The sequence below is a fragment of the Sceloporus occidentalis genome, unplaced genomic scaffold, assembly GCF_023333645.1.
Source record: "Sceloporus occidentalis isolate IW3139 unplaced genomic scaffold, rSceOcc1.0.p SCAF_48, whole genome shotgun sequence".
Taxonomy (NCBI): Eukaryota; Metazoa; Chordata; class Lepidosauria; order Squamata; family Phrynosomatidae; genus Sceloporus; species Sceloporus occidentalis.
Genome location: NW_028317028.1, coordinates 7,534,733 through 7,558,776, shown reverse-complemented (window position 1 = coordinate 7,558,776; position 24,044 = coordinate 7,534,733). Strand labels below are relative to the sequence as shown.

At 39.7% G+C, this 24,044-nt stretch overlaps 1 protein-coding gene across 1 annotated transcript in view; it reads right to left on the bottom strand.

The window, feature by feature from the left end:
- Positions 1-2,284: 2,284 nt before the first annotated feature.
- The window catches only part of LOC149289169 (serine/threonine-protein kinase ULK1-like), a 44,055-nt gene continuing 22,295 nt past the window's right edge, over positions 2,285-24,044 (bottom strand). The window contains exons 9-29 of the mRNA XM_089491052.1: positions 20,893-20,951; positions 19,487-19,569; positions 18,328-18,378; positions 17,488-17,576; positions 17,007-17,169; positions 14,375-14,432; positions 14,035-14,037; positions 13,344-13,430; positions 12,961-13,083; positions 12,368-12,519; positions 12,054-12,137; positions 11,416-11,678; positions 11,037-11,221; positions 10,710-10,825; positions 7,276-7,419; positions 6,916-7,100; positions 5,794-5,972; positions 5,478-5,596; positions 4,741-4,898; positions 3,166-3,301; positions 2,285-2,340 (exon numbers count right to left, since the gene is read on the bottom strand). Coding sequence (XP_089347178.1) covers positions 2,285-2,340; positions 3,166-3,301; positions 4,741-4,898; positions 5,478-5,596; positions 5,794-5,972; positions 6,916-7,100; positions 7,276-7,419; positions 10,710-10,825; positions 11,037-11,221; positions 11,416-11,678; positions 12,054-12,137; positions 12,368-12,519; positions 12,961-13,083; positions 13,344-13,430; positions 14,035-14,037; positions 14,375-14,432; positions 17,007-17,169; positions 17,488-17,576; positions 18,328-18,378; positions 19,487-19,569; positions 20,893-20,951 — 2,493 coding nt within the window. The remainder of the gene's footprint in view (positions 2,341-3,165; positions 3,302-4,740; positions 4,899-5,477; positions 5,597-5,793; positions 5,973-6,915; positions 7,101-7,275; positions 7,420-10,709; positions 10,826-11,036; positions 11,222-11,415; positions 11,679-12,053; positions 12,138-12,367; positions 12,520-12,960; positions 13,084-13,343; positions 13,431-14,034; positions 14,038-14,374; positions 14,433-17,006; positions 17,170-17,487; positions 17,577-18,327; positions 18,379-19,486; positions 19,570-20,892; positions 20,952-24,044) is intronic.

The following is a 24,044-nucleotide window of genomic DNA, read 5'->3' as shown; positions in this document are numbered from 1 at the left end:
ATATAGAAATCTTATGATTCATTTTATCCCATAAAGATAAGGAAGATGACCTCCTCAAGGAATATTTTCTCTCTTTCTCGCCTTCTGAACGTGACTAGCTGCTTTAAAAATAAAATTGTAAACCATGATTAATGGATTAATACTTCAGAAACTTCAGCCAAGAGTTAGTTGTGGCAGCTGATTCTACATCAATCCCAGTATTTAATTTTATTGCACGCATGCTTTTTTAATAGTCTATAATAAAGTGGCCGTGAGCTGCGTCTTCTTGCACATGAGGTTCTCCGTACTTGGAGTGTCCAAGCCTTGAAATGTGGGGGGGGGGGCATGAATAAGGAAGGGTGGCAACACAAACACTGATGGTAAATGTCCTCTGTGCCACAAGGAACTCTGTACGGTGTATTGTACCTGTGAAGACAGGCCCATGGTTATAGATCATTCACTTACTTTTAAACCTCAAGTCAGGAGTGGACTGGAAGAACATCTCGATACTTCTAATATAAGTTCCAATACTGCTGACAGCTGAAGAGTTACCAGCTAGCAATGCCACCACACTTGTTACATCCAAATTATGTATTTTTTATGTTGACATACAAACAAAAGTGGGGAATGATTCAAACGACCGAATGACCCAAAAGTCACAATGAAACTGCTTGATGCGGGGAAGACAAGGCAGTAAAGTATATAGGACAGCCACTCAGTCAAGGCTGCTTTCTTTTGTTCTTTGCTATGTAGCAATAGACAGTTCTGGGTAATGTACAATATATACATACCTATTTATATATACACAGACGTATATACATGTAGTGCAGTATAAAAACAAAGAAGATGGAACATAACCTTGACTGTTCATTTATCAAACTGGCACAGTTCAGATACTCCACCTCCAGGAGTGGAATTATATTCATGTATTTCCATCTTAAATGCTTTGCTGCACCAGTCTTTATGCGGATGTTCTCCTAACCATCACAGTCAGTAAAGTGCAGTTTGAAACTAAAATCAGTTTGGTTTCCTCAAGATAAACATGCAGCAGTGCAGAACTTTTCCAATCACTGTTGCACTGTGTAACCCATTAGTGCCCATAGAGTCAAGATAAAAAAAAAAAACTTCCACAGGAAAGTGATTTTCTTCAATTGATGCACCAGAGAGACAAACACATTCTTCAGCTACCTTTATGGTAAAAATATAAACAAAAAAGAGTAATTCCACAGACTACAAGATCAGAACTGTGTTTTAACCTGTCTTTATAAAGCGACCCAAGTCAAATTAAGCTTTAGGGGAGAGGTTGGTATTTAGTATCACACTATATAATAGGCAATAGCTGGGATGCAATGACATAATTTGAATAAAGTGAACTTGTGAACAGAAGATTTTTCCTACTTATAGGTACAATTTCTTTTTTTCTGAGGTTTGGGTTTCCCTTCTTTCAAGCGCTACAAGCTTTTCAGCGGAATCCAGAACATGGGACATCTTCACCCTCAGTGAATAGTGTTTAGGGAGCACTTGTATGCTACCTTGAGTTGAATTTTACTTGTCCATGTTTGTGCAAAAAGAAAGCTTGACTTTAAAAGTCCACGGACAGTCTGGCGAAAGTAGGAGGACAGTTTTACCAATATTCTGATAAATCTGCCATCTTCCATAAGGACAGCACTATTTCAGTAAGAGGACACATGCATGAAGCAAAGATAAAACAAAACCACACTGCAAACCAGCTGCTTCTTTGTGTCGTGTTTTTCTGCTTCAGTTATCGTTCCTATCACAGCTGTGACTGTCTTTCCTGACCGCACATCCAGTGTATTAATTCTTCCATTGTGCCCGACTGGGTTTTACTGGGACGTTGCAACAGGTTTCACTAAGTTCACGTCATATGGTTATGTGACACCCTACCCACACAGGATTATATTACAAGACTAAATGTGCTGAATCCAAAGCTCTTCTTATTGAATGCTTATCAGGTATATCTTATGAATAAACACGATCTCCCACTTTTATATCCTTATGAAATGTGACCTTCTTGGTAATACCAACTGCCACACAAGTTGGTGTGCAGCCACCAAAGGTGGCCACAATATATGGTAGGTAAAGGCTGTCACCCTTCCATTTTGTGAGATAATTAAAAGAAACATGTACCAACACGATGAACTGGAAGCACGGGTCTTTCCACACCCGGCTGACTCACAGAACTGTCACTGCATGGCTCTTCTGGCACCTCAGTGTCATGTACAGAAATCTTCCTGTAGCACTCTGAAAGCCAGAACAAGGGCTGGAGTCTGAAGAGCAGCTGGACTTACGCACAAATGCTATTCTGTAGTGCGTACAGTCTGCGCTCAATGCAAAGTTTGCCTGCAAGGAAAGTAAAAGAAAACATACAGTTAGCAGGTAATATGACGGACACAATAAACTATATGGTTTTGTCATAAAAAATTAACTTGTTTCATATCTACCACCCATATGTAAAGGGAATAATGTAAACATGTACACTGTGAACATTCAATGATTAAATAGGAAAATACTGGGTTGCACTCTGATATATATCTAGTAACTCGTACTCAAATATTTGCTGTTGTCAGGTAGGGATGCAGTCTGAGCAGATGCCTTCTTTAGCCTGCTGTCTCTGTACCTGAGTTTCAGAATAATGAGTGTGAGCTACGTCAATCATTTTTGTCTTTCAAAGAAATAGAATGCTTGACTTAAGGAGCGAGAATCCTGTGCATGCATCATATAATTGACACAAAGCGACCAAGCTGATCAACTAAAGCTGCAGGGCAACATTTATAAACTGAATATGTTCTAAAACGTTTCAGTCATATAAACCAAAATACTTAACATACAATAGCAGCATTGTTACTATACTCAGAGAAAAAAACACTTGAAATAGAGCAAGCCTCTTGTGAGACGTACACAAATACTATGTTGCTAACTAGTGAATTCCTATTGGCTCCCATCATCGTTTGTTTTGGGATAGTGAGCTCATCATAACACAGGCCAGACAGTTCATCCTAGACCCCTCAGTTGATCAATCTTACTGGACAACACAAGTTCTGACAGAATGTTCTCTGCTTGAGAACTGGATGGGAGTAAATATATTTATTGGCATAACTTAAAATATCCAAATACAAGTTTGCTGTAACTATTTTTATCCATAGTAAGTGTAATAATAGTTCTTACACTTGGTGATGTTGTCTACGTCAGCTTGCTCGGTCATGTAATTTAGCAATCCATCCATGAGAAGCAGAGCTTTATGGTATCGATGAATACAGTCCTCTCGGTGGTGAAACATCTCATCCAAGGCCGCTGACTGCACCTATGGATTCACAAGTAAAAAATATATTTCTTGTTTGTAACAGTAATAAACAATTACCGTATTTGCTCGATTATAAGACGAGGTTTTTTTCAGAGCAAATGCTCTGAAAAATACCCCTCGTCTTATAATCGGGGTCGTCTTATAATCAGACCTCAAATAGGTCTGACTATGAGACGACTAAGATCCAGATCCCCCGCAGATGCAGGGGACCTGGATCCTCCTGTCTCCCCCCCCCCGCCACACTTACCGGTACTTCTAAGTCGCCGGTGTGTAGCTGGGGCGTAAGTGCGTGGGATCTACACGCTGCCCCGGCTACATGACAGGGGAGTCAGAAGCACCGGTAAGTTTTGGGGGGGGGCGGGGGAGTGTTAAATGGGAGGCATAAGGCATTTCTGGAGCCAGAGTGCTCTGTGAAATGCCTTTTAACCCCCTTAATGCCACTCTGCCTCCAGAAATGCATTTTTAACCCTCTATACGCCACTCTGCCTCCTGAATGCCTTAAACCTCCCTATATGCCACTCTTCCCCATAATATGCCTTTTAACCCTCTAAATGCCAGAGTGGCATATAGGGGTATAAGGCATTTCTGGAGGCAGAGTTGCACATAGGGGGTCAAAAGGCATATCATGGGGCACAGTGGCATATAGGGTTAAAAGGCATATCATGGGGCACAGTGGCATTTAGAGGGTTAAAAGGCATATCATGGGGCACAGTGGCATATAGGGGGCATAAGGCATTTCTGGGGCAGATGTGCATAACTGGGGGGCAGGTTGGAAAATAGAAAGAAATAAAACCAAAATATTTTTCTCAATCATAGCTTTTATAAAAAAAAAAGTTTAGATGAATTAACATTTACTGGTAAAAAAAAATTCCTATAGGGTCGTCTTATATTCAGGCTTTTTCTTTTTTTCCTAAATTAATATTCAGATTTGGGGGGGTCGTCTTTTAATCAGGTAATACTGGTACTGTGCGTAAGGAAATGGACATGGCTATCTTGGTCCAAATGAAAACCAAGTCTTTAGTTGGAGGTGATAACGTTTGTTACAAATACATTGAAAATAGAGTCATGTTAGCTTTCATGATCTCATATGTCTCCTCTCCACATACTTTACTAAGTTGGCCCAATAAAGGTACCACCTTAAACTTTTTTTATTTATAGAAGCTGCAAAAGAATATATTTGTATTTGCCCAGAGAAATAAACTTTGAGATGTGTTCCTGATAAGCTGAGCTGCTCTAAAATACAAGAGTAAGTTCTGTCCCTCAAGGACGCCTTATATTAGTTCCTATTTGACACTCATACAAAACAGTAGCAAGGTTAGCTTTGCACATTGGTGGGAGTTTTCTCTGCACTTTGCAGTGAAGATTGACCACTGAAGATCAGGTAAATTATAAAACAAAGATACAGATTTTAAAGATCCTGTGGTATCTTTGGGTCTCACCATCTGGACAGCATAGCTAAAGATCAGTCTCTCTGCAGTGATGCTGTTGATTCGATCCATCAGCTTTTGCTTGTCAGCAAAGAACTTCTGGAGCTGTAAGTTCAGGCAGTGGCATGAAGACACGCTGGATTTGTACAGCTCATTTAGCTTCTTCACAACTAAGGAAAGAGCAAATGTTCATGCAACACAGTTAATAACTGTTACATGCCTTATTACAGGTTTTAACATAGTAATAAAGGTTGAAAAAAAAGAAGATGAAAACCGCTGTTTTCATAAGTTTCAAATCCAGAACACATTTTCTCAAAAATACCTATATTGTTGAAAAAATAGGAATTAATGTGGTGAAGAAAATATTTACTTTAGAATACTAGTTGATAATGTTTTAATTGTAGGAGTAAATCAATATTTTCCCCTCACTGTAAAGCTTTATAAGTCTGATTTGATATTGGAGACTTCCTCAACCCAAGACAGGTTAGATAACAGCAGTGAATCCAAATATTGTTGAGATTTTCCATATTTTCTTAAAAAAAATTCTACCTCTTTGTAGTTCTGTTCTTTAGACAACACAATAATATATTGAATATTCAACTCTCAAAATATGCAAAACTTGAAACAAATCTCCCCAAAAGTATTTGAAACTTCAAGCCATGTTCATTGAAACTAGAACATGAAATCACTACGTAAGGGGCTTCTGTCCTGATTTTGTGCTTAAACATTACTTCCAGTCAATCTCTCACCCTGTTTTACTGTGGAGGAGAGGCACAATTTTCCTGACTTGACTTGCTCCATGGCAGTCTGTAAACCAGAGGAAAGAAGTTCTGCCGCCTTGAGGTAGAGTACCAGCTGTTCTGCATAACTGGAGAGGCAAAACATACATGCTTTAAGATTTATATAAAATATATAGAGAGAAATGCATGAAAGGGAGTGGCTCATAGAGAAAGACTGAGACAGATGCCCTGCTCACAATGAGACTGTCCCTCAGATGGGCTCAGCTGGTCTGGCATAGGTTTTAGCGGGTGCACAACCAGGAGTGGTTCAATTGTGCAAGCTCACCTCCACTCTCGGCTCAGCAGACTGATTTGATCAGCAACAACACTCTCTTGCATCTGGTATTCTGAAGTCATTGAAGCATTTACATCCACTGAGCTCCCTTTGAGAATTGCAATCTCGATGACAGACTGGGCGAAGGCCAGCGTGAACCTCAGGCTGCGCAGCGTGTCGGTGTGGTCCTGCTGCAGATATAGAACAAAAATATAAATGTTACAGACAACATCCATCAGGACAAAAAAAAAATGCGGTATGGATTACCAAGTTTGGATAAATGTCAAAGCTTTTTATAACATTTTTACAGAATGTAGTAGGGAGTCATACTATAAACTTGTCAAATGTATTTGAAGATGATTACTGACCCCTGCCTCATACTATTATTTATTGTTTTATATAGTGCAATTCCATAGCACTCTACAAAGGGTAGACAGGACATAACAATTAGTGAATAACATAACAAGATGACATAAAAAAAAACAACAGGTAAGAAGGGCCCTACTAAAATTAACTTACGATCTATCAATGGTACTCAATCATGAAATTAAATGATTAAACTATTAAACACAAAAAAAAGGATCAGTTTAATTGATCAAGCTGGTTTCCCCCATCATCTTATAGCTTCACTGCTACCTGAGCTTTAAATTGGCTTATTCAATCTCACGGAATATCAGTAAACCAAAAGGATGTTTTCGCAGCCCAAAAAAACAATAAAAACCAATTACGACTATGTAAAGCACATTTAAGTTAAGAGGCTAAGAGCAGAACTGGAACAGGAATAGTTTGATAATGCAAAACAAATAATGATGTAAAAGTGTCCGACTGTAAATAAATAGTATGCAGATTTCTTAACCAATAGCCATAAAATGTATTGCCTACCAAATTCTAACACTTTGTGTATAGCAATACAAATAACCATAGATCCAAATTCTGCCAGAAGTCTAAGTTTTGTGGAACATGTCCATTGTGTTAGTATAGTCACATTCTTATACATATCTGATCTGCTTTTTACACCACATCAAGACATGATTGTAAGGCAATAGCAGCAACCTGCATGAACCAGACTGGTTTAAAAATATGACTGATAACCAGTTTTATTAAAACCTCAAATTGGAAGTTTTTAAGCCTCACCTCCATCAGAGTCTCTTCGGGTAACTCTGGAACTTCAAACATCACCACTCCTTCAACATTGGTAGCTTGGTCAGGGAAGGCACACCTGAGACTTAATGGAGCTTCAAAAGCTTCCCCACCAGCTCCAACTACAAGATGTCTACCAGGGAATGAAAATACTGGACTCTGGGAGCTGGGCGATCCCACTGCAGGAAGAGAAAAAAAACATTGGGAAGGGAGAAAGGTTTGTAAGACACAGCAAGAAAGGTCTATGCATCAGGAAGTCACACACTATAATTTATTTTCACATATACAATAAACAGAAATTACAGAATGAAGGGCAAAAGTACTGTTAATAAAAGGCTAAATAAAAAAAGTCACCTGAATACAGCCGTGTCCGTGTGGTTTGGGGTGGTGTTGAGCCATCAGGAGGAGAACCAACCGTGAAGACCACTGGAGATGGGCTGATAGAGCCCCCAGCTTGTGTCCCACAATGCAGAGTACCGCCAAAACCAATTAAGGGAGCTACAAGGATTAATGACATATTTAATTCATCAGGGTCATCTGATCCAAACAGCTTCACATTGTGACCAGACTGTGTGATATTTTGTAAGTAATCGGCACTAATATCCAGAATCAAAGAGTAGTTATGTCATATGGTGAGGCTTGGCTAACTGAATGAACACTCTCCCCATTAACATGAAGAATCCCTCCAATTAATCTTCAATGGATTTTAAACAGTTGAGCATTCAACTGTTTGTATGATGACAAAACTAAGTCATCCACACATTCAGTCAACAGAGGTCAGTTTTCTAAATATCTAGCCATCAGTTTACTAATGAGACTATTTCAAGATAATGACTTCAACAAAATCTGTCAAAAGCATCTACGTCACAACTCATATAATCAGTTTAATAACCATAGGTGTTGTATTCCCGTAACAAGTCAAGTGCCACTGAGATTTCCCAAGAGTGATCTAGTAACACCCTGCTGTCTCTGCAAATACTTCCTGTCCAAAACCATAGCATTGTTTAAGTCTTATGTCCACAAAATTGTTTTATTACGAGCATCAGATTTTTTTTATTGTGCGATTTTCTTTATTAAAACAGTTTTAGCATAGATGCATATTAGCCATTGGTATGTGATCTAGCTGTGCTAAGACAAATATCCTGACTCCTTATCATACTTCCCGTGGTCAGAGGCGTATCTAGGGTATGGCACCTATGGCTCCTGCCATAGGCGCCATTTGAAAGGGGCGCCAGTGAGCGGCTTTCAAACGCATTCTTTTTTTCTTTTGATCCGGAGGAGAGAGAGGGGTGCCTAGCAACCGCTCGGCGCCCCTCATTTTCCTCCACGAGGCCTCTGTCTACGTCCCGGTGCCGGCACCAGCGAGCGGCTTTTAAACGCTGTCTTTTTTTTTTATGCGGGGGAGAGAGAGGGGCGCTGAGCAACTGTTCGGCACCCCTCGTTCTCCCCCGCATAAAAAAAAAAAAAAAAGACACAGTGTTTAAAAGCCGCTCGCTGGTGCCCGCTGCTTCAGTGCTGAGTGCCGAAATATGACGTCATATTAAGGCAATCAGTAGTGAAGCAGCGGGCACCGCAGCAGTGCAAGAAGGCAGAAGCCTCGTGCTCCCGTCGCTGGACCTCAAGGTGAGAACTACAAAGGGGGAGAGGGATTAGGGAGTGATAAGGGAGGGAGGGGGTTAGGGAGTGATAAGGGAGGGAGAGGGGTTAGAGAGTGATAAGGGAGGGAGAGGGGTTAGGGAGTGATAAGGGAGGGAGAGGGGTTAGAGAGTGATAAGGGAGGGAGAGGGGTTAGAGAGTGATAAGGGAGGGAGAGGGGTTAGTGAGTGATAAGGGAGGGAGAGGGGTTAGAGAGTGATAAGGGAGGGAGAGGGGTTAGAGAGTGATAAGGGAGGGAGAGGGGTTAGAAAAAGATAAGGGAGAGAGAGGGGTTAGAAAGTGATATAAGTAAAGAGTGGATTAATGTGTGCATGCATTGAGTGAATGAGGGAGAGCATGAGTTAATATGTGAATGTATTGTCTGAATGAGGGAGAGCATGAGTTAATGTGTGGATGAATTGTCTGAATGAGGGAGAGCATGAGTTAATGGGTGGATGAATTGTCTGAATGAGAGAGAGCATGAGTTAATGTGTGGATGAGTTGTCTGAATGAAAGTGTGAATTAGTGAGTGACTGTAAAAGTGTTTGTGTGTATCATAGATGTATAATTGTGGAAGGGCAAAGATGGCACTAGCGGGAGGTTTGAGCCTTGGGGACCAAGATGGCACAGGCCGGACTGTTTGGGGACAAAGTTGACTTGTGCTGGGCTATTTGGGGACAAAGATGGCAAATCTTATGTGTGTGTAATTTGGGTGCTGGTCAGGTTCTATGTGGGCAGTGTGGATGCCAGGGCTGGCTTTGGGGTGTGCAACCTGTGATCTATGTCTGTAATTTAGGGGGTTTTAAATATACCTTTTAATGCCGTGTTTTTATGTGAATTCCAATTGATCTATACCTGCAAAGCTGGGTTTTTGTGTTATTCTGTAGATCCATATATTTATGTATACCTGCAAATACAGGGTTAATATGTCTTATTCAGTTGATTAATACCTGCAATGCTGTTTCCATGTATTTATTTGATCTATACCTGCGATGCTACGTTTCATATATTATTATTGTATACCTGCAAATATAGGATTTGTATGTCTGATTCTGTTTATTTGATATATACCTTCAGTGCTGAGATCACAAGTGAATTTCAATTGATCTGGGTTTGTGTGTTGATCTATACCTGCTATCGGCAGCAGGGTCTAATGATATATATATATATATATATATATATTTATATCGGCAGCAGGGACTAATATTTATATATATATGGGAAGAAGGGGCTAATAAATGGGTTTTAGATATTTGGACAGGGGCGCAATTTCAGTGCTTGCCATAGGCGCTATTTTCGGTAGATACGCCTCTGCCCGTGGTAAACAATATAATGACTCAATCATCCAGCTAGATACTGTAATTTAAGTCTATGGAGGAAAAGACTTAATTAGCGTTGCCATAAAGCGTTAGCTCAGTGTGGTGTTTGATCAGGGAAAGTCACCCACAATATCACATCACTGACAGCATTCAGTTCTGCAGATAAGCAAAGTGGGGGGGGGGGGATGGGATAAAACCAGAATTTTGTCAATGCTTGCCTAGATTTTCCTAGGTGCACGCATATATATTTTCCATAGGATTTCCCCTTTAAACATGGAACAAACCAAACAAACACAAATGCTGCCTTTATTCTAGAAGTAATTCCATGTGATAATAGTTCCAATGAAGTCTTCTAAACCTCATGGCTCTACTGCAAACTACAGACATATAATTAAACCACTGTCATAGCTGATTAGTTTTATTCAACAGTCACACCTGTTTTACTAGCTTTTATTTATTAATTGTACTTAATCATTCAATTTTATTAAACACAAAATCTATTTTTTTTTATTCCTAATTAGTTTTTCATTAGTAAGAATTTATTTTGATCTTTTTTCATACTTTGTTACTTTCTAATCCAATTTATTTAAATCTCTAATCATACAAATATAGATTTAAATTGCAAGGTTTATTTTGTATTTTAGAGACACTTCTGTTGTTCCAGATGTCTCCTCTATTTATAGCACAACATATTAGCACCTTACAAATAGGGAGCCCACGGCTGTTGAGTTTTTGCATTTTCCACGCTAAACAAAGTTTTGCAATTCCATAGTTGATTACATATAATAATATGCAAACATACTTGTTCATATTATGTTAACAGTAGCTGCTCACCTGCTATTTCCATAGGTTTCTCTGTATTGAGGCTGTCATTGCTGCCAATTTCAGGTGCCTGTGTCCCGAACGCGGCTTTTAGTAAGAGGTCTGTGAGTCTGCCAGTGCTAAGAGATCTGCAAGAAATATCAAGTTCAGAGCATGATAATGAATCATCCCCCATAGCTATTGTAACGGTGCAATTATCTCCCCATTGCCCAAGTACTAATGAAATTGTGTGTTGTTTATTTTGTGTGTTTTTTATTTTGTGAAAGTGCAAAGGATATATGGGAAGAGTTTCAGCAAAATAGTGAATAGTAATATTATATAAATTATTACCTGCCAAACGGCCCTTTGATTTCCTCCACAGGAAGCAGCCCTAAGCCAGCTTGTTGGCAGGTGAAATGACCAATGTTTTTCAGGTCAGGGAGCGTCCTATTACGGGTAGGAGGAACCATTACTCCCTGGTGGGTTAGGAGAGTCAGCAAGTTCTGGGAACTGGAACCTCTTGGAAACTCAAACGGGGTTATGCTCTGAGGAGAAAGGAGAGAAACTTATATCAAGACTGCCCTGGTCTTCAGGGACCATAATAAAGTCGGGTTCCTATAAACTAGCACACAGTTTTGGAAGACAGCTGTAAAATATCCAAAGCAACCTCATTTCTACCGAACTCTGTGCCTAACATCAGTAGATTTACTGTGGGTTTGGCATGTAAGCGTTCAAATACCTTAGTGGGTGATCCCAGTATAGTAGGTAGTGGGCTTCTTTGCATAAACTCGGAAAGTTTGGGGGAGGACCTGAGAGGACGGTTCGACTGCAGGTTGTGGAGTTGCTGAAATTGACTGGGTTGAGAATGAACATCCTGGGGCATTACAGGATCGGAGTACTGCTTTTGGATTTTCTGCTTGCATGGCTGTACATCTGAGAGATTAGGTGCACTGTGGAGACGTGATCCCATCCCACGAGAACTCTGTGCAGGGACTGGAATTCCTACGAGCACACAACAGGAAGAAATCAAGAATTTCAACTAATGTGACTCGTTTAAACATTATATTTTTCAAAAAAAAAATAAAAAAAAAAATTCTCCATCTCCATTGATTCCCAACTTTACTAAAATGTTAAAATGTCTTATAGCACAGCTATGTACCATATGGTAATTAGCAATGATTCTTCAGTACATTGGTCAAAGTTAAATTCCATAAAACATTGATTAGATTAAACGGTCTACCTTCATTTGTAAGACTGTGTAAGAGCAGATGTGCGGGAGGGAAAATTACTCTCTCAGTAATGGTTATAGTGCACTAATGGGTACCATATAACAAGCTATGTCAAGTAAAACCAGGGCTACTTTGCTTGTGTACGTACCATACACAGGGCTTCTGTTTCGATGCTCTGGCCCCGTTGGGCTTGAACTCACATTCCGTCCAGGCTGCTCAGGGATAGTTCCAACTTTAAGACACAAGGTAATTGGGTTAGCGGTATCATACCGGGTGTCTGCTAGGCAACAGTAAAACTTAATAAATGAGCACATAATGAAGCGGCACTATTGACGATCTTGGAAACTACATTCTTTTTCTCTAGGAATACTCTTCAGAGAGGTAAGGTACAAACTGATAATACATACTCACAAAATTACTATGACTATGTCAACAGAGTTATGCTTTCAAAAAGTTCCTTACCTTGAGGAGAGGGGGTGTATGGCTTAGCCCCGCCAAATGAAAGCCTCCTTGTTGTGGGTGCAGAGGCGGTCTCTAATGGGAATGGAGGAGATGTGCCTGCTCTCATGAAATTGAGGGGACTGCTACTACTCGATTTCCGAACAACACCAGACCTAAAAGAAACCAAAACAATGCATTGTTCTGTTACAGCAAAGATGCATGATGAAAATGTGTAACACAGAAGCAAACCATAAATCTATTCTTACCTAAACACTACTACACTCTATCCTCCTAACCAAGCATTATGGGCGCAAGCCATTAATAGAAATAAACCAACTATGCCCAGGCTTGCTCCACAGCATCAGAAAATACACAAAAATTGAGAAGTGCACAACCTAAAAACACCTAAGGCATAAAATATTGGGAATCCCCAATATTTATGCCTTTAGTTTTTTTTTATGGTATTCACTGGGCATGCGCTGAATTCTTGCTTTGTTTTGTTGCTCCACAACGTCGCCTGCCCACTGTCCAATACTGCATGTGCATAGAAATGTCATTTTTTTACAAGACATGAATGGAATTGGGTTGGATGGGTCAGTATGAATGAGACTCACCTGGGTGGTGTGTACTGATTGGGTGACTGCAGGTTCTGCTCAATTCGCCGATAATTGTGGACCTGAGTTGGGACAGGAATGGGAACTGACTGACCATATCTGCTGCTAGATGTCTGGGATGGTCTATAGTGGAGGGGGGGGAAAAAAGACAATAAAAAATAAATACATAGCTTGCAGATATTTGAAATCAAATGTATCCTCCAAACAGCAAAGGGTTACACATATATGGATCCTTTGCTCACTTAGTTTGTCCATGACAAACTAAAATATAATTCACCAGTTGGTGATTCTTTCTATTCTGTCTACCAATATGCAAGTGGTAGGTCCAAACTTACAAAGTAACATGACAAGGCTGTTGACCTGTGCCACAGTGGGTCCCTTACCTGGATGGACTGGGGGAGGAGCTGTATGGAAGCGTCGGGGAAGGGGTTCGAGCTCGACTGTCCAGGCCAGTGGATGTCAGCAAAGAGCTGTTAAAAAAACAGGGGTGAACGGCAAGAATTTAAGTTTCACTTTGGACAAATCAAATAAATCCATACTTATATTTACATTTTTTTAAAATACAGAAATAGCACTATTCCCATGAACAAAATAAAGACATTTAAAGTGATCGAATCAAGTGATCGAATCAATTAACAGTACAGACTAATTCTAGACTAATTCTAACCATGAGCAGTATTCTACAGGCTAAGTGTATTCCTGCTTCATAGTTCTAATGTAATACATCACTGCACCCAAAGGATCTCGCATCCTTCCGTCCAAGCACATTTTTAGTTAGGGTGTCTGACTTAGCAAGTAACACTGAGCCATTCTTACCACAAGGCAGTATAATAAGTCAAGGTGTTTGGTACAATGTGAAAAGTAGAGCTGTCAAAAAAAATCTGATACTACTAATAAAAAAATGGTGAGTGTTCTCATCATGGTCCCTGTGAAAAAAATGGGAGAGTTGTAGTGGGAGGATATTTAGCAACCAAAATTCTCCATAGCCTCTACCCTCTCATCTGCTCCAATTAGCTGCTGTGAGTTTCTTAAAATCCCAGGCTACAAGGGTTCTAGGCGAGAATGAAATCCGACCTCCTGGGAGAGATTGTTCTAAAAGGTTGGTGAAACCTATCTTTATTTTGCTGGTTTTGTTTACTACCCTGGAATTATTACGCTGGACATTACTTAAGTTTAGCAAATGCTCAAATTGAGCTAAGTTTTTCTTTGTAGATTTTCTTTTCTGTCTTGCTTGGCTCATGAAGGATCTGATTGTTGTTTGGAACCTGTGCACAATTCAAATAAAGCTACACCTTTCTACAAGAGACTGATGTCCTGTACATAATACCCTAGAGGACCGTGCTTTTTGCCCATGGAAAGAGCAGCCTTGCAAGATCACATCCCCAACAAAAATGCAATAACGTGTTCATCTTACCCACTGTACATTAACGTATCCTGGATAGGCTTGCCTGTAGCTCCCTCTGCAATATCACCTGGAAAACCAATAAGATTAATCGTAACCAATGGTTCTGACGTCTCTATGATTTTACATTACTGATGAATAACTCATTTGGAACTTTTTGTTGGGTATCACATGAAAGGATGTTCATTTATTCTCCAAAGTTGGGCTCCACTGTACAAAGTTTATCGGTCTCGCAATTCATTTTGACTAAAGCCAGAGACAGAACCCAACATACAAAAGCAATATTCCCTTCCGGAAGTTCATGTAACAGCTATTAACTCTCCTGTATTCTGTTTAAATCCCTTAAAAAACACTTGGAATGCTTCCAAAACTTCTAGCCATCTCTGAGACAGTTTTAATTCCAAGAAAAAGTTACCTGGCAACAAAGCTTGTAGGACTTACGCGGTTTAAAAGGAAAGAACAAATACACGTTTCTTTGCATAAATTGCCCGGGACGCAGACCAGACTTTAATTATTGTGTTTAGTCTGTATTGGGGTAATTAGCTGGTAGCACACAATGAAGCAGAACGTCAGAGTTAAATGGGGTGACCAACAAAAGAACCACAGTTGTCCCATTAGTCTGTATGTTTTATTCTGTATCATTTGGACTTGCTTTTTATGAATTCATTTCAGATGACAAAATGGCACAACTATAGAGTGGCCAACAGCTGCGAGAAAGAAGTTTGAAATAGGAGACAGATGGCATTTCAATACTGTATTTAAATGAATTAGTTTGTTTAAACCACTCCATGAATGTATAATTTATTTTTGTTATTGCTTTATTTTGCAGCAGCATTTTTTAAATAAAGCCAAAAAGATATAAAACTTATGTGAAAGGGGCGGAAGTATAAAAATCAAAGCCTCTAAACATTTAGAATGGCCAAATAGGCCACTTCTGTTTTAGGCAGTATGGTTACTGGCACTCAGGGCCGGTCCGAAGACTTAACGCCGCCTGGGGCGAAGTTTAAAATGCCGCCCCCCGCCGACGCCGGGGGGGGGGGCGGCATTATCTACCCCCCACCGGTACTTACCCTTAAACAGTCCTGCGGCGAGTCTCCCTGTGCTGCCACGGTGCCGGCTTGTAATGCTGAGCGCCGGAAATTCACGTCACTTCCGGCGCTCTGCATTACAAGCCGGCACCAAGACCGAACAGGGAAACTCGCCGCAGAGGAGAGAGAGAGGGGCGCCGAGCGGGTAAGCGAAAACCACTCGGTGCCCCTCTCTCTCTCCTCCGCTTCAAAAAAAACAAAAAAAAAACGCAAAGTGCCGCCCCTTCTGAAGTGCCGCCTGGGGCAATTGCCCCAGTCGGCTCCATTGTAGGGCCGGCCCTGCTGGCACTGCTTTACCAAGGCTTTTTACGTGACTTTGTGACTGGTTATTTATGGAACCAAGTGAGGTATTTATACATTAATGTAATTTGCACAACTCGATTCATTAACATTTCCTGTAGATTCTATTTACATCGTTGTGACTTTGAGGGCTGCAGAACACTACAATATCACTATTCATCTGAGAACATTACATTAAATGATTTGCTACTAAATACGTCATAGACCAGGTTTAGACCAGGCGTAAAATCCGGTTTTGACATGAAAGGGAGCAGGACAAAGGAATGGCTCTGAAAGCATTCGCCAGTGGTTTATAGTAGAACGTCCCTAAAATGAATGGCACTTGTCCATTGCATGAACACCGTGAATTCCATTTACCAGCACTAGTAAGCAACTAAATTGATACTGGGTTATTTGAACACAGAGAAGCTTTTAAAAGATAAATGTATGATTAAACTACCCCCCAAAAATGCAATGTGCAACGAACTGGAACTGTTATGGTATCTTATACAATCCAAAAGCATTTACTGGAATTGAAACATTTATACTTCTATAGATGCGTTCATGGCTTAAGATTATTGCCGTCCCTTGCTGGTGTTTTCAATCACGTTCACTTGAATAAACTTTATAATGCTCCATCACAGAAAGTTAGTGCTCATGAAATGATTTTTTTTTTAAATCCTCCCTGAACTTTATTTTTCATAGCTTTCCAAAGCCTAGGCCAATTTAATTATTTTCAGTCTGTTGCACCTTTGTCTACAGCCGTAAGGTTTTTAATATGGTGCTTTTATCACCACATAATAAAACATTTTTGCTGCTAATCGTTAAAGCTACAACATAAATTAAAAAAAACTGTGGTTACAAGAACTGAATTGCTTTTTACCCTTCTAATGCAGAATTTAAAAAAAAGCCCCAAATTCATTGTTTAAGTATTTTGGCTGCTATTACAGTAGTAGCTTTAATTTTTCCCCTGACTACTGCAAAATGTCAGATCCGATCATATCAATGGTTTAATGCCTATCTCGCGCTCATTTTAACGGATTCAGTACATTTGATTCTATGTCCTTTATGAGCAAGCTCAACAGTAAGCAAGCATAGACTTGTTTTTCACAGTCACTTTCAAATCCAGGATTTAGCTGCAGTCTCTTGTACCAAAGCTAAATCATTGTTAGCAGCGACCTGCTCCCTTGCTCTCATGTGAAAGTTTATTGATGCGTCAGGTTTCCTTAATTGTACCACAGAGTTAGAGACACTGATCTGGAACAAACCTTGAGAACTTGGGAACTGTGCTGGAACCATGACAAAATCGTCTGTGTCACATGAAGAGTTCTTGCTGCTGCTTCCCACTGACTCTTTAGAACCTTGGAGATATCCTGGAGAATCAGGGGTGGGAGAGACCAATGCTTTCTCCTGTAGCTGCTGCATTTCTCCCAGGGATTGCTAAGGGACAGAAAAAACTTTTAGTGTTGACTATGATAGAGAATGGAATATATATATATATATATATATATATATATATATATATATATATATATATATATATATATATATATATAAACTCATATTTTTGCCAAGAAAACACATTATCCTCGAAAATGAACCTGCCATGTATAAAATGTATTTACTCAACATAACAAAGGAATTTGGAATAGACTGTGCAATAAAACTTTAACATACCTTTCATTGAACTATTATGTTAGATATATTCAAAACACTGGTCTAACCCCCCTTCAGTCTATGACAGGTATATTTACTTACTGGGGGTGATGCCAAGTGTGATGTGGAAGAGCTGCTGCAAGAGCTTCCAGAACCTGAGCTGGGGTAAGAGGGCATTGCCACTGGAGCAGCTAAACAGAAACAAATCCAAAGTGAACACAAGGGATTGAAAAGGGCACCAGCATCATGTTTTATGAAAGGTTTAACAACTTTGTTTCTCCAAGTGACATGGGTAACAGATTTTCCAACCCATCATCATCAAAAAAGGATTTGAACAAAGATTTCACTGGGAGTTATGTACAAAAAATAGTTGGTTACAAACTGTTAAAATTGGTCTGAATGGTCCAATGAACAGTAACATCTCAATGGTTGCTGTGGAAAAGAGACCACTCAAAGGCTTACACTAGAATTACTTTTATACATAAAAACCACTTTAAAGCTACAAAATATATTGGAAAATAGAATTAAATTGTCAGGGTAGGAGGAAAGCAGCATGAGAATGAGCATTATGTACATTTATATATATCTACATTTATATATATATATATATATATATATAAAACCCAAGAACATTACAAAGCCAGAAGCAACTGCCTCCCAGACTGATACAAAATTCTTCCAAAAAGGGCCAGTTCGACTTGAACCCGCCCAGCGGTGGAGGTGGGAACACAGCCGGTAAAAGCAAGGCTGTTCGCACTGTGGTGCCAGCCATTCTCTGAAAGCCAGCATTGTAGGTTGACATATATTCTTCTGGCCCCCAGCCCTTCTCTGTCTCTAGCAACATTTGGATACCTGCAATGTGTTAACCCCTATAAAAGAACAGTGTAGTGTAACCCCCTTCCCTCTGTTGCAGAGTCATCAATGTTTTATGGTAATACTTACATTTCTTCATGGAGGAGCCTGCATCCAAATATGGATGGTGAAAAAACTCTTCTGTTAGATGGGAAAAAAAAAGAAATATATATATAAATCTTCAGCTACTAAAAACGTTTTGCAAATGAAGCAAAAATAACCACATAAAGAGCACAATAAACAACTGTTCTTAATTAAAATTAATTTAAAAAAATCAGTTTTTGGTGGAAGAGATAAAGCCCTATTGTACGTAACAAAAAGGAGAATTAGAAAAGTAAACAGCAATATAAATCGCTATGTAAGAAAAGCCTGCTGCTTCTATACAGATAACCCATTAAAGATGAAATAATTAAAACCATGATGTAACCTTACTTTTCTTAACACTATTAAGCTCTCTTTTCATAGCAACACAAGATGTGAAACAATTTAGGAAAATCTGTCATGGATTTGTTCCCTCCATGACATAAAAAGAGCTTTCAAATGGATCTTATCTATAATGCAATCATAATTGGAAATTATTTATTCAGGAAAAGTTATCATCCATAAGAGATGTATTTGTAGTACATCAATTCACCAGTTTGAAAGATCTGACCTGTGTTATTACTGTACCTGTAGATTTAACAATTATTATGTTCCATAACTAAGCTCCTTTGTATTCAAAATCACTGTGCGGCGGAGTAATACCGGAAGTATTTACTAAACCGGAAGCATTACCAAGGCTCAACCCCAGAGAGCTTTTCTTGCAATAGGGGGGTAAGATAACAACGTAAAATGCATAATTAAATAAGTAAGAGGACTGAAAATATGTCCCAGCATTAACTATAACACGAAAGTTCATGTTTAGTAAATGCATAAACAACCCTAACAGCGGCCAACTAAAATACATTAAAAATCTGAAATTCCCTTTCTTGTAGCAGTTTACTTAACAGCTGAATTAACCACAACATCAGACTTTTTTTCAGTTGATTAATGTAAAATTATTGTTTGGATACAATTTTCTAAAGGATTCTTTGTATAATTGTTAAGTAACAGACATGAAGGAGTCTGCATGGGATTGCTTTGTGTATAGTTAGAGGGTAAGACCTCCCCAACCCATACATAACTTGATACTAGGAGGGACTAAACATGTAACCCTCTGTGCCAATCAACTAATTGCAAAGCATATTATACAAAAAAAAAAAAGTCTTACCAAAATCCATACGATCCTTCTGATTCCGTTGTAGAAGTCCTAAAAGTAGCTGCTTTAAATGACATGAAGTCTCTCTTGGGATGCTGAAACGTTAAATCGCACATAATCGAGTTAGATCACACGGAACGAGGCAGAACCATAAGGCCAGAAGCTAACGGAGTGAGAAATAGGACAGTGAGAAGTCACCGTACAGAAAAAAAATGCTGAGCAGAAGATTCGAGAAGTCGGTGTGACTGAAAAGGGAGAGGGGAGCATGTTTGCCAGGTTTCAAATTTAACAGTTCAGCTTCCTTGGGTATCCTATTCCAACACCAAGTGTGTAATAGTTACGAGGAATACTTGGGGGAGTAGAGGTGAGGTAAAATGAAAAGTATTTCTATATAGGTAAATCTTTGTTGCTTCTGCATATTAATATGGAGTTTATTCACTAAAGCAGGGCTGTGATTACAACTCACGGAATCTATTATCAATTGCCAACCCCCCCGTCTGTGTCCCCGGCCCTCACCTGGTCCTGTTCAATGGGCGAGGCAAAATTTCACTATTTTAGTTAATAAATACTATAAAAGTGCCTGTCAATCTCATCAAGAGAAGTTTGCAACTCTCCTACCTCCCACTTTAGTGAATAAACCCTTATATGTTCCATTATCCATTCAGTAGCACACTAGGCCTTGAACACACTGACTGTGGGGTTTGCGTTAATATCTACTGTTCGGTTTGAATGTGTTTTGCAAACTCTTAGTGGACCAACATATTTCTATCTGCTTCTAAGGTCTTGAAAGCTTATGTTGCTCTAGTGCAAATGCTGGCAATATCAGCTTCTGTTTCAAATTCATATAGTTAGCTGCAAAAGTCTTGATGGGAATAAAGAAACCTCCAGATATTCAGATAGTTTATGAGCTGGCTTAACATCACAAGAGTCAGAGTCCACTTGAGGTGGAATCGTTGTCTGCCTACCCCTGTGACAAGATGTCTAAGAATGACAGTAAGTGGAAGTACAATAAAGAGTTAACATACTTTGGATCCCTTCTACAACACACTTAAAATACTTTGGGACAAAGTAAATCCTAGGCTATTTTCAGGACTGCATGTGTGATTTAGCCTTATTTATCCTAATTCTAGCTTTTCTCTTACACCCTCTTGGTGTGAAAACAGTCTGGTTACATTCTGCCCTCCTCTGTGAGGTTGCCCAGCACTGAAATGATTTCCTCAAATAACCTTTATCCATTTGTTGAAGGAATTAGAGGCCTTTTCGGTCTCAGCCTGGTGCTTGTAGCTATGTGTTAATTAAGGACCGCCGAGGAAGGCATGAAATATTTTGTGTCCACTGCCTTGGCCATTCTCATAGAACTGACAGGTGTAAACAGCGAGTGAGCAATGGAAAGAATGAAGTAACACTAGGAGAATTACTTTGGTGTGAGGTTCTTGTTTTTCTCATAGAACAGACGAAGATCTTGGGGACTGCTGGCCTGGAAAGAGAAGCAAGTTGTAACCACAGGGTGATCAGTAAACATTAAGCTTAAGGAATAGGATTTAGCATCAGAAACACCAGACAAGCTATCATCCGTAGGATGAGGAGAACACGTTTGAAGTCTCTCACCTACAATCGGCCATTAGCGCCAAGAGTGAGGATTAGTGTTAATCACAGAAATAGCAAACTGCCCCCTGTTATGTTGAATTACTACCCATCTGTTGGTTTTGATTTTACACATTAAACCGTATACAAATAAATAGGTTACATTATGAAAAAGCATTGTCATTTCTTTTTAAATACTGTTTTTAAGTTTCTGCAACACACCAGAAAAGCAATGTTTCCATTTTACACATTACATTGCACTTAATCCAGGCATCTGCCTTCTACAAGACACAACAGGAAGTGAACTGTTCAAAAGAAAATTGTTTCCCCCAGCCTAGAGAGAAACAATGCAATATTTAGTGTTTTGTTTTAACATGCCAATTTATTTATTGAAAATGTCACGCACGTACACCATGTTTAATGGTAGATCTTTTTGTTTTTTGCTACTCTAAATTGTGTTTGAAAGCCAAGCCTAGTGAATTGTGAATGAAACCTAACTAAATAATCAAAATGCATCCAGGGGAGGTTAGTGCACTTTGCAAGTAATTAAAATCATTAATTTCCACTGTATTCCATTAAAACACATCTGTTTCTGCTTTGCATCGAGCAGAGAATGGTCATATAGATTACAATAGTTAATAATTGAACCAAAATGCAATTTAGACCCTGAATGATTATTATTGCATTTGGTATAAACCTACAAAAGGAATGACTGCCTCCCTCTTTTGTTCAAAATGCACAGATAAAGCTTTGGAATTAATCATATCCACATTATGGGATTATATATAACTCCCTGTTATCACAGAAACAGCAAGAAAAAGCCTGTACCATCTTGTCTCTCACATTTCAACCTGCTACCCATCATAAAGTGTCCTTATAGCTCCTAAACAGTAACAAATAAACCCATACCATGCTTTCCAACAACCCACTTGAGTGCCAAGGAGGTTTTTTACATTTTACAGGCCAATCTTTGCATATCCCCATCTGTCATATGTTTTAAGGTTAATGCAGACATGTCAACTGAAAAGATCAACTTTTACAATGGAGTATTAAAGTGGTCTAGATTTGGTACTGAAAAACAACGTTGTCCCTTGTGCCAAAAAATAAATAAATTTATCATCACACTACTGGACACCATCCTATTAGCTAGTTTGTAGAAAGCAAGAATGGTGAATACCTTGCCAAGAGTCCCACTTTTGGACCCAAACACCTCTGTCTGTCTTTCCTCCTCTGATGTAATTTTTTTCACAATAATGAGCACGTAAACAGCATAAAACATGCTTTTACGTCATATTGTGTAAGCTACAGGCCATGTCACACCCCGTGCATTAGCGTGTAAGTGATAACCGTGTAGGCATGCATATCCAGCCAGGGTCTTCTGCTCACTTTTCTTCCTCAGTCTGGCCTTTGTACATTTTGCGTCCATAATAATGGGACATTTTCTTACTGTTCCGTCTATAAGTAACATATATAAATATCTTTATATATATTGGCCAATTTGGCTACTTACCAACGGCCAAGTCTGATACGGCACAGAAAGAACACCCTAATATGCTTAACCTCTGCATGTGCGAAGGGACTCAAACAGGTAGCTTTTCAGATGTTGGCAACATACCGCTGCTTGAGGATCATGGGAGCGGTAGTTAGATACATAGAGAATCATTTTTGCTTGGTTAAGCAGATTGTGTCCTGAATGCGTTTATTACAACAGGCGTCTCAGAGACTTACAAAACCAACAATGGTTCAGGAAGCATCGGGGGCCTATTTAAAGGTTTCGCATTCTTTCTAATACCCCAGCAAGCATGTTGCAGAGGAAAAGCGTGGCTTGCATGTTTAGTCTCACAACACTCTAATTTAAGAATTCAAGAAATGCACATAGAACAATTCAACTCCCAAACTTCAGGACTGATCTTTGTTAAATACCTCCCAACCCTCTACATGCGGAGGCTTAGTAACAACCAGTAAAGGTTACATCAGACTTTTTTATTAGCGCCTAAACATGTGAAAACTCAGCTCCCTCAGGCAAGCGATTACAGTCCCTGCATCAGTTCTGAGAACAGAATGAGGTGAAATGTCCCTGATGCAATCAAACCGAAGGCAGCCCCCTGCTTCCAGGGAAATGGAGTGTTTGTGCTCCATGCCATGAAAAGCATGGCACAGTAGAAAAAAAAAAAGGCAGATTCATTTTATCTGTAATTATGCTTATACTTAGTATTACATTTTATTTATGTTGTGCCATGAAAAATAAGCCATGACATTTCAAGCACAGCAGCAGGCAAACGAAAGACTACCTGTGTAATTGCAAAATAGGCCCAAGTCCGGTGGCAGAGGTTTACCTCAATTTACAGTCTACAAGCAAGTAGGAACTTGATATACAAGGGTTCAAATGGAGAAAACTAGTAATGCATGTAATATTTGCAATTTAACATTAATTTAGGCTTGGGTATTAAGCTTTTATCAGACCTAAGTGAACATCAGTGAGCAAGGCCACAACCTAAGCCTATGTTTGCATGGTATAATTTGGTGTAGAAAACTATCCCTGTAAATATATATATATATATATATATATATATATATATATATGTGTGTGCAGGGCCGGCCCAAGGCAAAATGCCGCCTGGGGCGAATTTTAAAATGCCGCCTCCCCCCCTTATCTACCCTTCCTCTCCCTCCGTCCCTGCCGCCGCCCCCTCCCCATTATCTACCCTTCCTCCCTCCTTATTATCTACCCTTACCCCCCCCCCCCTTGTACTTACCTTTCAGCAGTCCTGCGGCGAGTCTCCCTGTTCGGTCTCGGTGCCGGCTTGTAATGCTGGGTGCCGGCTTGTAATGCTGAGCGCCGGAAATCTTCCGGCACTCAGCATTACAAGCCGGCACCAAGACCGAACAGGGAGACTCGCCGCAGAGGAGAGAGAGAGGGGCGCCGAGCGGGTACTGACAGCTTGGTAAGCGAAAACCACTCGGCGTCCCTTTCTCTCTTTCGCTT